Here is a 12,715-nt window from a genome sequence, read left to right as displayed (position 1 = left end):
TCGACTTTGAATTTTCGCTCGGTACGCGTGCACTTTATCACGTCTCGTTATAACGGATCTCACTGTAGATCGTTGTCTCGATAGAAAAATTTAAGAAAAAAAAAATTAAAAAGAAAATTTTTATTCTATATTTTCGATTTCTTTTTTCGCGTAGAATCACTCCCTTTCCGCTTGTACCACCAGTTACCAACCATCCTGTATATTATATATATTATATATACTAATGTAAGTTAATATTAAGTTGACATTAATCGTAAATTAGTTGGTGAAACTCGAACATTCATCATCGTGGTACAATGTCGAAACTTGATCTCTAATCCTTTTAGAGTTCACACTTGTCTAATATATCGAGTATCGAGAACGATATCGTTTACGCTGCCCTACATATCAAATCGGATAAGAATTGTTTCTAATCTGCCTAGTCCTTTTATAAAGTGAACGCGATTATGTAAGGTAAGAGACCATTGATTCTGAAAATTCATGGTACACCAGACACGTCTCGTAAAAATATACAGAATAACAGAAACTTTTAGTTATCAAAATACATAAATCCAAATCCCAGAATTCTATTATTATCAATTATGGACCCAAAATTTATTTCCTACGACTCTTTCGTGTCGAAGGGAAGTAAGTAGATAATGTTGGAAAAAATATGTTTCGTCCGAAATAGACTTTCATTTATATAATTTATTCTCCACGCTTAGAGGAAAATTTTGGAGATAAAAGTACAATAACATTTTTCGAATGACCACCCGCGACGATAACACGGATTCTCACTGAAATCTGAATTTAGACAGCGACGTTGGTATTTTGATATTTGTTTGAATTAACGCGTGTCAAAGAATCTTTCGAACCATGTTCTTCTCCACTGGGAATATTTTTGATTATTAATATTGAAGAACTTGTGAGAAATTTATAGATTCAAACGTTTATAAGCTGATTAACCATAAGTCGATTAACATAATAGCGAATCGAAGTATATGTGTACAAAGTAGCGACAAATTCATAAAACTATTGATTATGTATGTGCAACAAATAATATTCTTTTAATATGTAATAGTGTATATTGATTTTGGCTTATTATTCTTGTTATGACTATTTTATCGATAAAGTATCACACTGATGATCAATTTTATCTACCATCAGAAATGTAGGAATCTTAGTATAATCGATCGGAACAGTCAATGTCTGTCGAAAGCACAGCACACTTATCTCGGTCGAAAGGAAATACCAAAAATCGGTGAAGAAGGAATCCTGCTACAGACACGATAAATTAAATTAGACTTTAGGAGACACCTTTCTTTCAGTTTAAAAAGTTGGATTAATATTAGTAGCCATACACTATTTATATTATACTGCATATTTTATTCGAAACTTTCTTTAATATAAAAAGTAACTAATTTTATTGCAAAGAAGATATTGTGTGTTACAAGAAAACGGACTAATCGTATAATAGCATGGAAGAGTTCACGTCTTGTGTACGTTAGTAGTTCAAGACAAACTTCGTAATGAAGAAAACGTGATTCCAAAGAAACGGATATACGATCAAATATTTCTACATTAGCGAATAGATAGTATAGTTAGATGTATTTCGTTTGTCGTTATAAATGAAAATTGTGGCACTAAACTTATAAGAAAATTCTGAACGATCATTTCCATGGGAAATTGTATGAAATCTACTGATCCTTTGACTGCTTCTCTTCCGAAAAGTATCAGTATCGACACCACAGCGATTAAAGAATCAGGAGTGCCGATTATCTTCGTAATTGGAGGACCGGGAGCTGGGAAAAGTTACAGAATTTATTTATACTTAGTGTCGTGCAATTATCGTATAACCTAATAACGCCATTGACTTTAACTTTTACCTCTACATTTTGTCTTACGGGATCAATTTTTCGAAGGCAGAAATTAAAATGTTCGAAACTGAAAAAACTTAAAAATTGAAGACATTTAAAGCATTGAAATATTAAGAAATTTTTGTAATAAAAGATAGAAGAATTCGCTGAACTTAAAGGATTGATAACGAGAGTAATAAAAGCACTATTTTAATATTATATATCTGTCAAAAATATTAATTTAAATGTCTAGAGGAACGCTTAATAACAATTTTATTATTATTCCTATAAAACTGAAAACTTATTTACTACGATTTTCATTCTTTTACTACTTTTTTCGTTCTAAAATATCCCCTCGTAGAAATTCCTATACCTCGTTATGAACAATCTTGCCATGAAAATTTTCTTTTAAAAATATTGCAAGCGTGATAGAAATTATAATCAACTCTCGATAATTCGTGATTGATCATTCCAGGAACCCTATGCATGAAAGTGGCAGAGAAGTACGGTTTCGATGACATAATATCCTCAGATGTGATTCGAACTGAAGTGTCGAAGCGAACGGGAAAGGCGTTCGCGCTGGCGCGTTTATTGTCGGAAGGTCAATTGGTGCCATCGGCTATATTAGTGGAATTGATCGCTGCTAAGATGCTCCAACATGTGCAAGACAAGAAAGGGTTCATTGTGAGCGGATTTCCCCGGGAGAAATGTCAGGCAAAATTATTCGACAAAGAAGTGCGTCGCCCCAATCTCGTTCTAATGCTGAACGTTCGAAATTCCGTGATGAGCGATCGGTTAATGGCGAAAAGCGTGAAAGCCACTGAGAGATTGTCCATTAATTTCGAGTATATTAAAAAGCAAATCGAGGACTTTCATAAACGAAACAAATTGATAGTGAAATACTATAGAAATTTGGTGGTGGTGATCGACGCTGAACCTGACACGATGACCGTGTTTGAGAAAGCATCCGAATCTATAGATAACATTTTAGTGGAATTTCCAGGCTTTGAAGCGAATCGTCCAGCCACGTCGAATGCTGCTAAAAGTAGAGTAACCTCGAAATAATAAAGTTCGTATTATAACTATTTATATCATACATAAAATTTATATTATACATAAAATGAGACTAATATGCCATTTAAGAGAAACTTTTATGGAACAATATTAGACCGAATATTTTTAATTTGGTCAGATGTAATATAGGTGTTAAGTGCTAGTAGTGGACGTGCTATAATTAGAAGATCCTTTTATCAGTTTAGCGAGCAGAATATTTAGACAGGAAACGTGATTCCTTTTGTACATCGTGAACATTCATCTCTGCGTATACTTGAACGTTATTGCATAAATAACGCTATGACTAATGTAGTCTACGGTGAAATAGGCTACATTATATATGAATAGGCTTTCTGCTTAAATAGACGATAAGTAATATAACAGAATCCTTCGAACGATATATCGTCTGGTAAAATAATGATTACGAATTAAATGTTTCTGTATTTTACTCTTTCATTCGAGAATTATAACGAGAAGTATTATTAAAATTCATTTCTCTGTAGGTTGGAACATTTTTTATTTCAAATTGCTAAATGTATTTCACGCAGTTTTAACTTCTATTCCACAGATAAATGGGTATGATTGGCAAAATAACTAACTATTTGAAATAATAATTGGCAAACTAACCGTCGGCTGAATATTTCCCCAGTGTACACACGAAAAATGTTCGTGATGGGCATGCACTCTCACTCGCCATGCGCGTTTGTATTTATTTATCCCTGTATGTGATTCCACTCATTTTAATCAGTAGATGGATGGTTGCCTCTATTTATGTGCCTACATGCACACGTGAAACGTCTTTCTGTTCGAAGACCCAACTCACTCTCGTATCAATTGTTAGTGTGTGCGTGCACATGATTCGCTTGTCGCGCATATTCATAAACATGTATGCACTTTACGTTGCTCTATCTGCACGTAAATTCTCCTTCGTATCTCGGCAGATGACTGGTAAAACGAGTTTCTGCGTGCTCATGTCATGATTGGACAGACACTTTTCGAAGTCCAGCAAATTAAATTTTTATGTGGCAAAGGGAATAGAAAAAGTTAAATGCAATTAAGTTTGCAACAATAATTGTTTGCTACAGTTTCTTTAAATACTTATATTAAATACTTTAAATATAGAATTTATTTGAAACGAATTGTTATTAAATATTATCAGATATAAATAAACAAGCACGGACCCTATTTTTTATTAATAATTGTAGCGCAAGTATATTTAACCATTTGTAGTTAAATTACATGCGAAACTACCTCATGAATTGAAAGAAATGTTCATTTGTATTGACAAAAATTTCAAGCATTTTATTTAATGAATGATTATACAATGTAATAGAAACATTAAGTAAGTATCTTAAGAAATTTTTTAAAAAAATTCATCCTCAGTTTGCCTACTAACTACAACCATACATTATCCCTGAATTATTTAGTTGTGTATTTAATTATTGTAGAAATTAAGACTTCTAGAAAAAATAAAGAATTGAAATGCACATATATTTCAAAACAATATAAACCAGCCACCAATCTTTCTATTTCAATTTTTTAAAATCCTTCCATCCATTCCAATTATCAAAAATATCAGCCCCTTACCCTGGTAGATACAATTTCTTCTAATGATTCTCACCTTCGATTCACGATACTCCTTACCGCGAATCGTCACACGACGCGTCTTTTTTAATCACCCGCTTTGTATCCGTCCCTGAAAGCTTGGTAAAGCGTACGTTCACACATCCGCTCGCGTACCGTCGTGTATATGACCGGCTATCGAAGCGCTCGAATGTGTTAGAGTGGGTGGCCGGGTGGTTGGCTGCGTTTATGAGGGTGCGGGCCCGAAATTGAAAAGCACCCCAGCGAGAGGTAGGTGAGGGTGGTCGTGCAGCAGTCATTGACAAGCGAAAGACCGTATCAGAGGGTAATCCTATTGGTGGACGGCCGCGTCGCGACGTCCAGGCGTCATTGGTCCGCCTTCGAGCTATGGGGCGTGGTCTCGAGTTCCTCGAGGGTTCACGTGGAGGGGTGAGAAATGTCTGGCTGCATCCCTGGCAACGATTACCGGAAAACCACAGGGTCGTTCAGCGGTAGGAATCCAGCATGGCGGACCTAGCAACCCCTCCGGCTGAATTCACCACCACTACCACCAGTACCACCATCAACACAACCACTACCAGGTAGGTGACTTCGTTGCTATTATCGAGGCCACTGCGACTGTTCACCACTAAACCGGCCGGGTAGTGGATTTCGCTCGATTTGTCCGGGGGAACACTTCAGGAATCGGAAGTTCGATCGGACGATTAATTGCTCCGTTAACTAGTCTTTTCAGACCACGACTCTTTGACGACGTCGCGGGAATACAAGACGTCGTCCCGCGATTTCGAGTATTACATTGGCACGGGAAATTTAGCGTTTCCTACTGATTACTGAAATTTCTTCGTCTCTTATCGTATTTGTAATTGTTGCTCTACTGCGTATATAGATAGCGTGAAATAAATGTAGCTTCGATGAAAGAGTAGTAGACAGTTGTATTAACTAAATAACTCTACAATCGATCTGTTTTTGACACTTCCAAATATACTCTGAAAATAATACAAAATTATAATCTGACACTACTGTAACATTTTTATTAATAATTTACGATGTGCTCTTAACGGAACGTGTCATTGCTGGTGCAATAATCATCGTTATTCATAATTACGGAAAATTCAAACTGTCGTCCACCTTTATTTCATCAAGCAATCCTTCCTTATAAGAAGCCTCTTCTATCCTTGTTTCCACTAGCCGAAACCAAACCGTTCAGAGAGCAGTTTTTTAACGAGCAGCGTCGCAGCAGTGGATGGATCTGATTTCAGCGAGGAACACCACGACGCTAGGTATCGTTCTATCCAGCCCGATAAAGGAGAAGCACAGGTTGAAGCTACAAGAAAGAAAGCGAACAGAGGGTAGAAAGAGATGGAGAACGAGGTTTCACTACCACGTAGCCAACGATCAACAATTGCACGACGTTCAGTGGGCGAAGGTAGGCGTCGTCTCGTGACGGTGGAAGGGAGGGTGGGGGTTTTAGAGCTTTGGCCAGGCGTCAACCGATGCGAAGGGGTGCGCGCAGGCGCCGCGACGAGCGTCGTCGGCGAAGCGCCGCGTCAAACGTGCCGGCTATAGGTTAAATCCTCCCGCTCCTCGTTTTTGTTGTTTTTCCGGCGTTGCCTCCTGATCCCGCCTTCAAAAGTGCCAACGGACCAATCGGTGGCCCGTGCTCGCGGGACGCCCGATGTCGAGACACCTCTGCAAGCCACCAACGACGTCGACCTCCGGTGATACGGGACGATCGAACCTAGCTAACGTCGATCTCTCGCCGAGAGACACCGACTTCGAGACGTCATACGTCGTCGTTGCTCGAGCTGACGCGGTTCCATCGATTTCTAAGATTCTGTCAACTGACGAACCGATCTGGATCTCCGAGACACGGAGGTTTTAGTTTCGAGGTAGTTTTCGTGGACCGTCGGGGTGAATCAGTGTTTCGTCAGAAGTTCCATGAGACTAAGTTTCGATGGGTGCTTTGTTTGTCAAAGTTTGTAATATTTTGAGTATGATACGAATTTGGACAGTTGAACTGTTGACGTGCGCGAGTGTTGAAGAGTGAACTTGATTATATAGTCTTGTAACTAGGTGAGGAAGATTACATGATGTTTTATGGTTGATGGAGTTCTGATCGTTGAAGTTAAATATGGAATATGTGGAATAAGTTGTTTTCATTGCTAGTTTCGGATGTTAAGTTGTTTTGTGTTGGATATCGTTGGATAATAACGATTAGTAACTATTTAGTAATAATCGTTGGATAATAACGATTAATAACAACGATTCAGCTTGATATTTAATGAAATATAATAATGGTAGGTACTGTAATATGTTGCAGTATATTGCCTTTTATATAACGAGGAATGTTCGTTGATACACCATGAACGGGGCAACGTCGGTTACTACTTCGGAAGAACATCAGCATCAACATCAGCAACCGCAGAATGAACCACCACCGGAGCATCCGAGGAGCCCTACCAGCCCTTTGAGCATTCGACATGGTGAGTTGATATCAATTAATTATTTTGAAAGAAATGCACAATAAATGTTAAAATCGTGCTATTTTCGATGATAGTTCGTTACAAAATGTGTTGGAATACAACGATATCAGTCGCATGCGGATAGAGTGTTTGATCGTACAGTTTCTTCCATTCGTTGCCCAGCGCCATCCCCACCAGCGTGCGTTCGTTAGATGTACCGCGGCGGCTGGCGCGTGCATGCTCTTCCGAGAACTCGGCGGAAGAAACGTAAGGATATGGATGGAACATTGGGCACGTCGGTGTCGCGCCTTGACAGCGTAGCGCTTTGTATCGAAAAGCTGCTAGAAAGTTCCATGGCACGTGACGTTACACAGATATCTACTCAGGTCACACTCATTATAGAGAGTGGGGGTTCAAAATCTTTACAAGCGCCACAGGTCACTAAGGCAGTTAGTCTGTGATAACTAGCCAACTGTCTACATTCCAGAACGCACATTTATAACTCTCGAAATAATTGTTTAATAAATATCACATTATATTATTTCAACATAAACATTGTGTCTTCCACAGAATATTAATCCTAATTCTAAGATTAAATTCTAACAAAATGATTACATATAATTGAAAGACAAATCGCGAGACAGACGCGAATAAAGAAAGCTCAGCATGCATACAAGAAAAACATAACTGCACAAACATTCTTCATTCTATTGGTGATATCGGTGTAAAAACAAAATTCATATATATCTTTTTATTTTTAAGTATACTCTTTAATCTTTTCTTTAATTCTTACAATGAAAGATTATACTAACTTTCTTCAATTTAATCAAACATCATTATTGCAATCGGCCCACGAAAGAAATCATATTTTCTAATTTCTTAAACTAAAGTAACAACAAAATTCGTAACTGTTATTTCAGATGTGAAAATGTCGAACACAAATTCACTTCCGCGAACGAAAGAAAACATTGTAACATTTGTTTCAGGGATAGCAAATATTGCTTCTCAAAATTATTCGATACTAATAATTATCTATGTTTGTCGCTTCTAAATCATCGTTTAACGAATACTAGATCCCTCGTACGTTTATAAATGAACGACTACATTAATGCATATGCAAGAGACAGGCTACGTATATAAATCAACGCCCGACGTAGTTTTATGCGAATCGTAGTTCTAGGGTGGCAAGTGGAAAAAGAGGGTGCAGCGTGGCCAACGAAATTATGCCATTAGAGTAATCAGATTTCTAGTGACCCGAAGAATTTAGTACTACATGATTTTTCTACGTGTTAAACGAAAAAAGAAAAATCATAGTTTCTTTATGCATTCGAATCAGATAGCAAAGACACAAACATATTTTTATTAATCCAATGATCAATATTTTTATTAAATATTACTATTAAATTTTACTATTAAATATTCTTTTAACCTGTTTATTTTTTGCACAAGAATTCTTTTACTTACGGAATTTAAAATTAATTTTAATGATATGGAATTAAAAGCATGAATCAGTTTCGACTAGGCCAGTTTGTATGTTTAATACAATAATATTTTTGCACATTAAAGACGGAAGATTACTGAATAAATAAGTTATCACTTCCAATATATTGACAAAGTTTTATTTTCAAGGTAGTGAAACTATGATAGTAAATTATCTTTTTTAATTAATATGTTTTGCGTCGCATCTGTCATTTGCAATACTTGTTTTAACCGTAAGCAAAAAATTTCTGTATTTTAATTTAAAATTATGCTTTGAAAATATCCCTGTACCTGAAAAAAGTGATAGCTTGATCTAAAATTTTAATTTATAACGTGTCAGTAAACTTTGATTTAATTTTAAATGTAATCATGTCGGGCCCAAGCCTTTAAAGGTCCAAACCTTTTACAAGCTCTTCAAATACTTTACTATGTATATTAAACAATTCACACCTATAGAACAATTATATAATACGAGTAAAATAACGTATAATATACGAGTATAATAACGAGTAAAATTATATTCGGTATTGACGTTTCTGCTACCAGCTAGGAACTAGAAATATTCGCGAAAAGGTTATAACAACATTTAATATATGTATAAAAAAGATGTAAGTACTTTCACGTGATAGCTAAGGGATACCTATCATAAAAAACGTAATTTTATATGATCTAACCCCAACCTGAAGTGTGAAAATTCCTTACATTTAATAACTTTTAACATTAACATAATTCTAAAAAAACATTCAATATAATCTGTATTTTTTATATAAAAGATTCAAATAATATTAAAAGTTGATTTGAAAATTAAAATTTCATACGTTTAATCTAAAAATTACAAAATTTCTTCAAAAATACTTATACATTCGAATTCTGTTTTAATATACATATGCTATATTTGAAGTTTAAGAAATAAGATTACACAACTTCATCATTATTTAATTAAGTACTTTCAACAAATATCTTCAAAATCCCCACTTTCGACTACCGTAATCAACACAACAATATATCTTAAACTACTTCATCAAAAAATGAAACAACCCTAATACCACTTTTAACAAACTCCTTAAAATAAAACCTACCAATACTAAAAATTCTGCTCACCAAACACACCGAGACGAATTTGAGCAGACGTTTGAAATCGCGATTCGCTTCCGTGCGAGACACCATCGCAGACGTGGTCGGTGTCTCCCTAATGCGGTAACAATTAGTCGAGATTGAAGGGTGCGAGGGTGGAAGGTGATCGAAGTGGTCGCGACCGCGCCGGTAGTTACGACACCCCTTTTTTCCCCCAAGCTTCTCGGCCAACGTCCCCTTTGCTGGTCGTCATTTCGCGCGCCACCCCACTCCCATTTCTCGATGATCCCATAATACGGGGGCGCAGGTGGCGCCTTGCCATCCGCCAGCATTGATATGCTAATGAAATTTGACGCCCCTGCTTTCGTCCCGCGTTATACACACACGTATTCATCGCGAGGCTCGCGTATCGCGCGCTGGTCACCATACGGCCGCATAATAATTTTTCTCTTCTCTTTTAACCCCTGGCAGTTGCGATGGCATTTCGCGAGCTACCATCGAGATTCGATTATCTTGATGGTGTGTGCTGTCGCGTACTGAACAGAGCTAGAAAGAAGGCAAGCGAAAGAAATGTGAATTCGATTGATAGGTTCATCTTAATCACACATGTATTTTTGGGTATAGAGTATATATATTTGTAGATGATGGTTGGTTGAGTTGTTATTTAAATGACGAGATAACTCGATGTTGAAACCGTCAATTATATTTTAAAATAATAAATAAAAAGAAATTATATTCGCTAAGACGCTCGTACTAACGGATTCGCTAAAGACAGTATACAAATCGCTAATAAGATCGCTCAAGACTGACTGATCAAAAACTAATCGCCTAGCGATCGCGTTCGTTTATTTATACTGGTCGGGGAAGTACCGAATAATTTAAATTCGTCTCTGTTTGACGGTTGCACGTAGCGGCGACATTGTTTTTCCCAGAGTTTATTATTACATTATGTGCATCCTAACGATATTGATACTCCGAGGCAAAACAACATAATTCGAATTGTTCTCTAACTCATGTGCCGCTACATATCTATACGACTATAGTATTCGATCTATAGTATTCGAGAGATATTGCTTTATGTATTTGTTTATAATAGTGTCATTGAATTATTTTTTATTTATTTTATAATTTTTTTATTTATTTTATGCTAATTATGCTATTTATTTTATTTCTATGCTAAGTAATACTAACAAGTTTAATAATAAAACAAGTAAAGTTCTCAACAAGTAAAGTACATCAATTTTGTGAATTATAAACCTTATCATTGTCTGACTCAATACAATAGTAACTTATAAAATTTGGCTAATAGCATTAGCTCAAATACAGTGTACAAAAGGGTACAGATAAGTGGGACCTCCTGTCTTTACGTCATCCTGCTAGTTTCGTTTTCAGTTGTGCATAGTATGTGGATCGCAACTACTACGAGAATTTGTGGAAATTTCTAATCAACAAAGTTGGATGAATAGTAGAATCGACGTTAGTTGTGTCGACTGCGGAGGATTATGGTGAGCCTTAGAAGTCGTTTGGGGAAGAGTGAAATCTGTGTTCCAGGGGTGGATGGTATTGTGACGGAGGATTTATTGGAGAAAATTAGATTGATAAAGTGGGAGAGTCTTGGGTCTGATTATTCTTGGCGGAGGGTTTAGGATAAAAAGGTTTAGCCAGCTTTAATCAATCCTTTTGATGTCTGTTTAAAATAAAATCTCAAAAATGAAAGTATGGTGTGAACTACCGGAGAGTAGTAAATTAACAAATTTCGTAATGAAATTATATTGATTACAAAAATTCTCACATTAATAAATAAAAAAGTAGCCTACTTTCAAGCTTCTTATTATCATATTCAAAATAAAATAAAATAACACAATGATAAACAGATAAAATAAAATAGGAAATATACAAATATAGATATGTATCTTGTAAGTCGCGTGGCATTGTAGAGGGATTAAAAGTGAATCGATAAATAAAATAGAATTCCCATTGATTCACATATCGTAATTCGTGTCTCTCTGTACGCGTACGCCGGGATTAGGGTGTTAACGAGATCGAAAAGCCGACACGCTTAGGATGTTACGTGAGTCGCATTAATAAGATCGTCTCGAGTTCATCCCTCGTAACCGTAACGACGAAACGATACGATTGAATTCTTCCTGATGTAGCCGGATCACGCGTGTCAACGAACGATTCAGACGTGCTCCATGGCTTTGATCATTGATTACGATTACAGATATGTATTTGTTTAATTTGATACTATAAGAGGTCATCATGGTACAGTCAATTCGCACTTTAAATTCATCCTTACATTTCTTGTCACGCGTGCAGTAAATAGTGATTTCCTTCTTACGATAATCTTTACGTAATATAGCATATATGAAACCAACATGTATTTTAAATAAATTTTTATTATATTATAAAAATGACACCTTAGAAACTAATTTTAACAACTTAATCCTAAATTAGGAACCTCAACTATTACAGACATGAACTTCCCAACCTACAGACTAGTCTGTACATACCTTTCAACCTTCTTTAAACCTATACTATAGTTCCCTTCACTTTCTAATTCCAAACACTTTATTATTAACTCTAATTAGACCTAATTTGTTCTTTTAAAATTGAAAATATATTTCGAATATATTACGAATTTTGAAACAAATAGTGAGTTAATCAAGTAAAGAAATTAAAAAGGTAACAAGTTAATGCCCAAATAGAATACAATGATCGAGATGAAAGGAATCCGCTTAAATAATCGAATTAATCATTCAAAGAATATTCCCAAAAATCGATCTCTAATTCGAACAATTCTTCCTCCTCATACAAAAACCATTCGACCGATTTAATTTTCTTTTTTTTTAAAGAATAAGTGCAAGCACCAAGCGCAATCTGTCGTTGAATGAGCTCGACCTGAAAACGATTTTAAATAACTCTGCGGACTAGAGTACGGTTAAATTATTTTGTACTGTATTAGGAACGGGACCCTAACCTGATATCGACCTGTTGTCGATTCGCATGGTAATTCAAACGGATCCTATCTGACCCCGCGGCATTAACGAGACCGGAACGAGTTTTCGATCGGGTACGATACAGCCGACAAATACGATTCCGGGGAGATCTCGCGCCTCGTCGGGGCTGCCAGCGTGACTAATAAACTCGAGTGGAGAGGCGAAATCACATTTCGTTGATCACGCAGATGTTCGCCGGCCTCCGATCTCTTTGTATTTCCATCTTTCA

At 36.3% G+C, this 12,715-nt stretch overlaps 2 protein-coding genes across 2 annotated transcripts in view; both read left to right on the top strand.

Moving 5' to 3' along the window:
- Positions 1–2,049: 2,049 nt before the first annotated feature.
- LOC117164241 (adenylate kinase isoenzyme 1) lies at positions 2,050–3,344 on the top strand. The gene has a single exon (XM_033347175.2). It carries the CDS (start codon positions 2,322–2,324, stop codon positions 2,898–2,900), a length of 579 nt encoding a protein of 192 aa, XP_033203066.2. The 5' UTR covers positions 2,050–2,321; the 3' UTR covers positions 2,901–3,344.
- A 2,759-nt stretch (positions 3,345–6,103) lies between these two features.
- The window catches only part of LOC117164240 (photoreceptor-specific nuclear receptor), a 29,362-nt gene continuing 22,750 nt past the window's right edge, over positions 6,104–12,715 (top strand). Inside the window, exons 1-2 of the mRNA XM_033347171.2 lie at positions 6,104–6,545; positions 6,793–6,955. Of these exons, the coding sequence (XP_033203062.1) occupies positions 6,835–6,955 (121 nt within the window). The 5' untranslated portion in view covers positions 6,104–6,545; positions 6,793–6,834. The remainder of the gene's footprint in view (positions 6,546–6,792; positions 6,956–12,715) is intronic.

The sequence above is a fragment of the Bombus vancouverensis genome, chromosome 7 (genome assembly GCF_051014615.1).
Source record: "Bombus vancouverensis nearcticus chromosome 7, iyBomVanc1_principal, whole genome shotgun sequence".
NCBI classification, from domain to species: Eukaryota; Metazoa; Arthropoda; class Insecta; order Hymenoptera; family Apidae; genus Bombus; species Bombus vancouverensis.
The sequence above is the reverse complement of the archived record's forward strand: the minus strand, read 5'-3'. Positions and strand labels throughout refer to the sequence as shown.

What these genes read in the sequence shown, in the direction of transcription:
- LOC117164241 (XM_033347175.2), top strand. Translation starts at nt 2,322, where the DNA reads ATGAAAGTGGCAGAGAAGTACGGTTTCGATGACATAATATCCTCAGAT.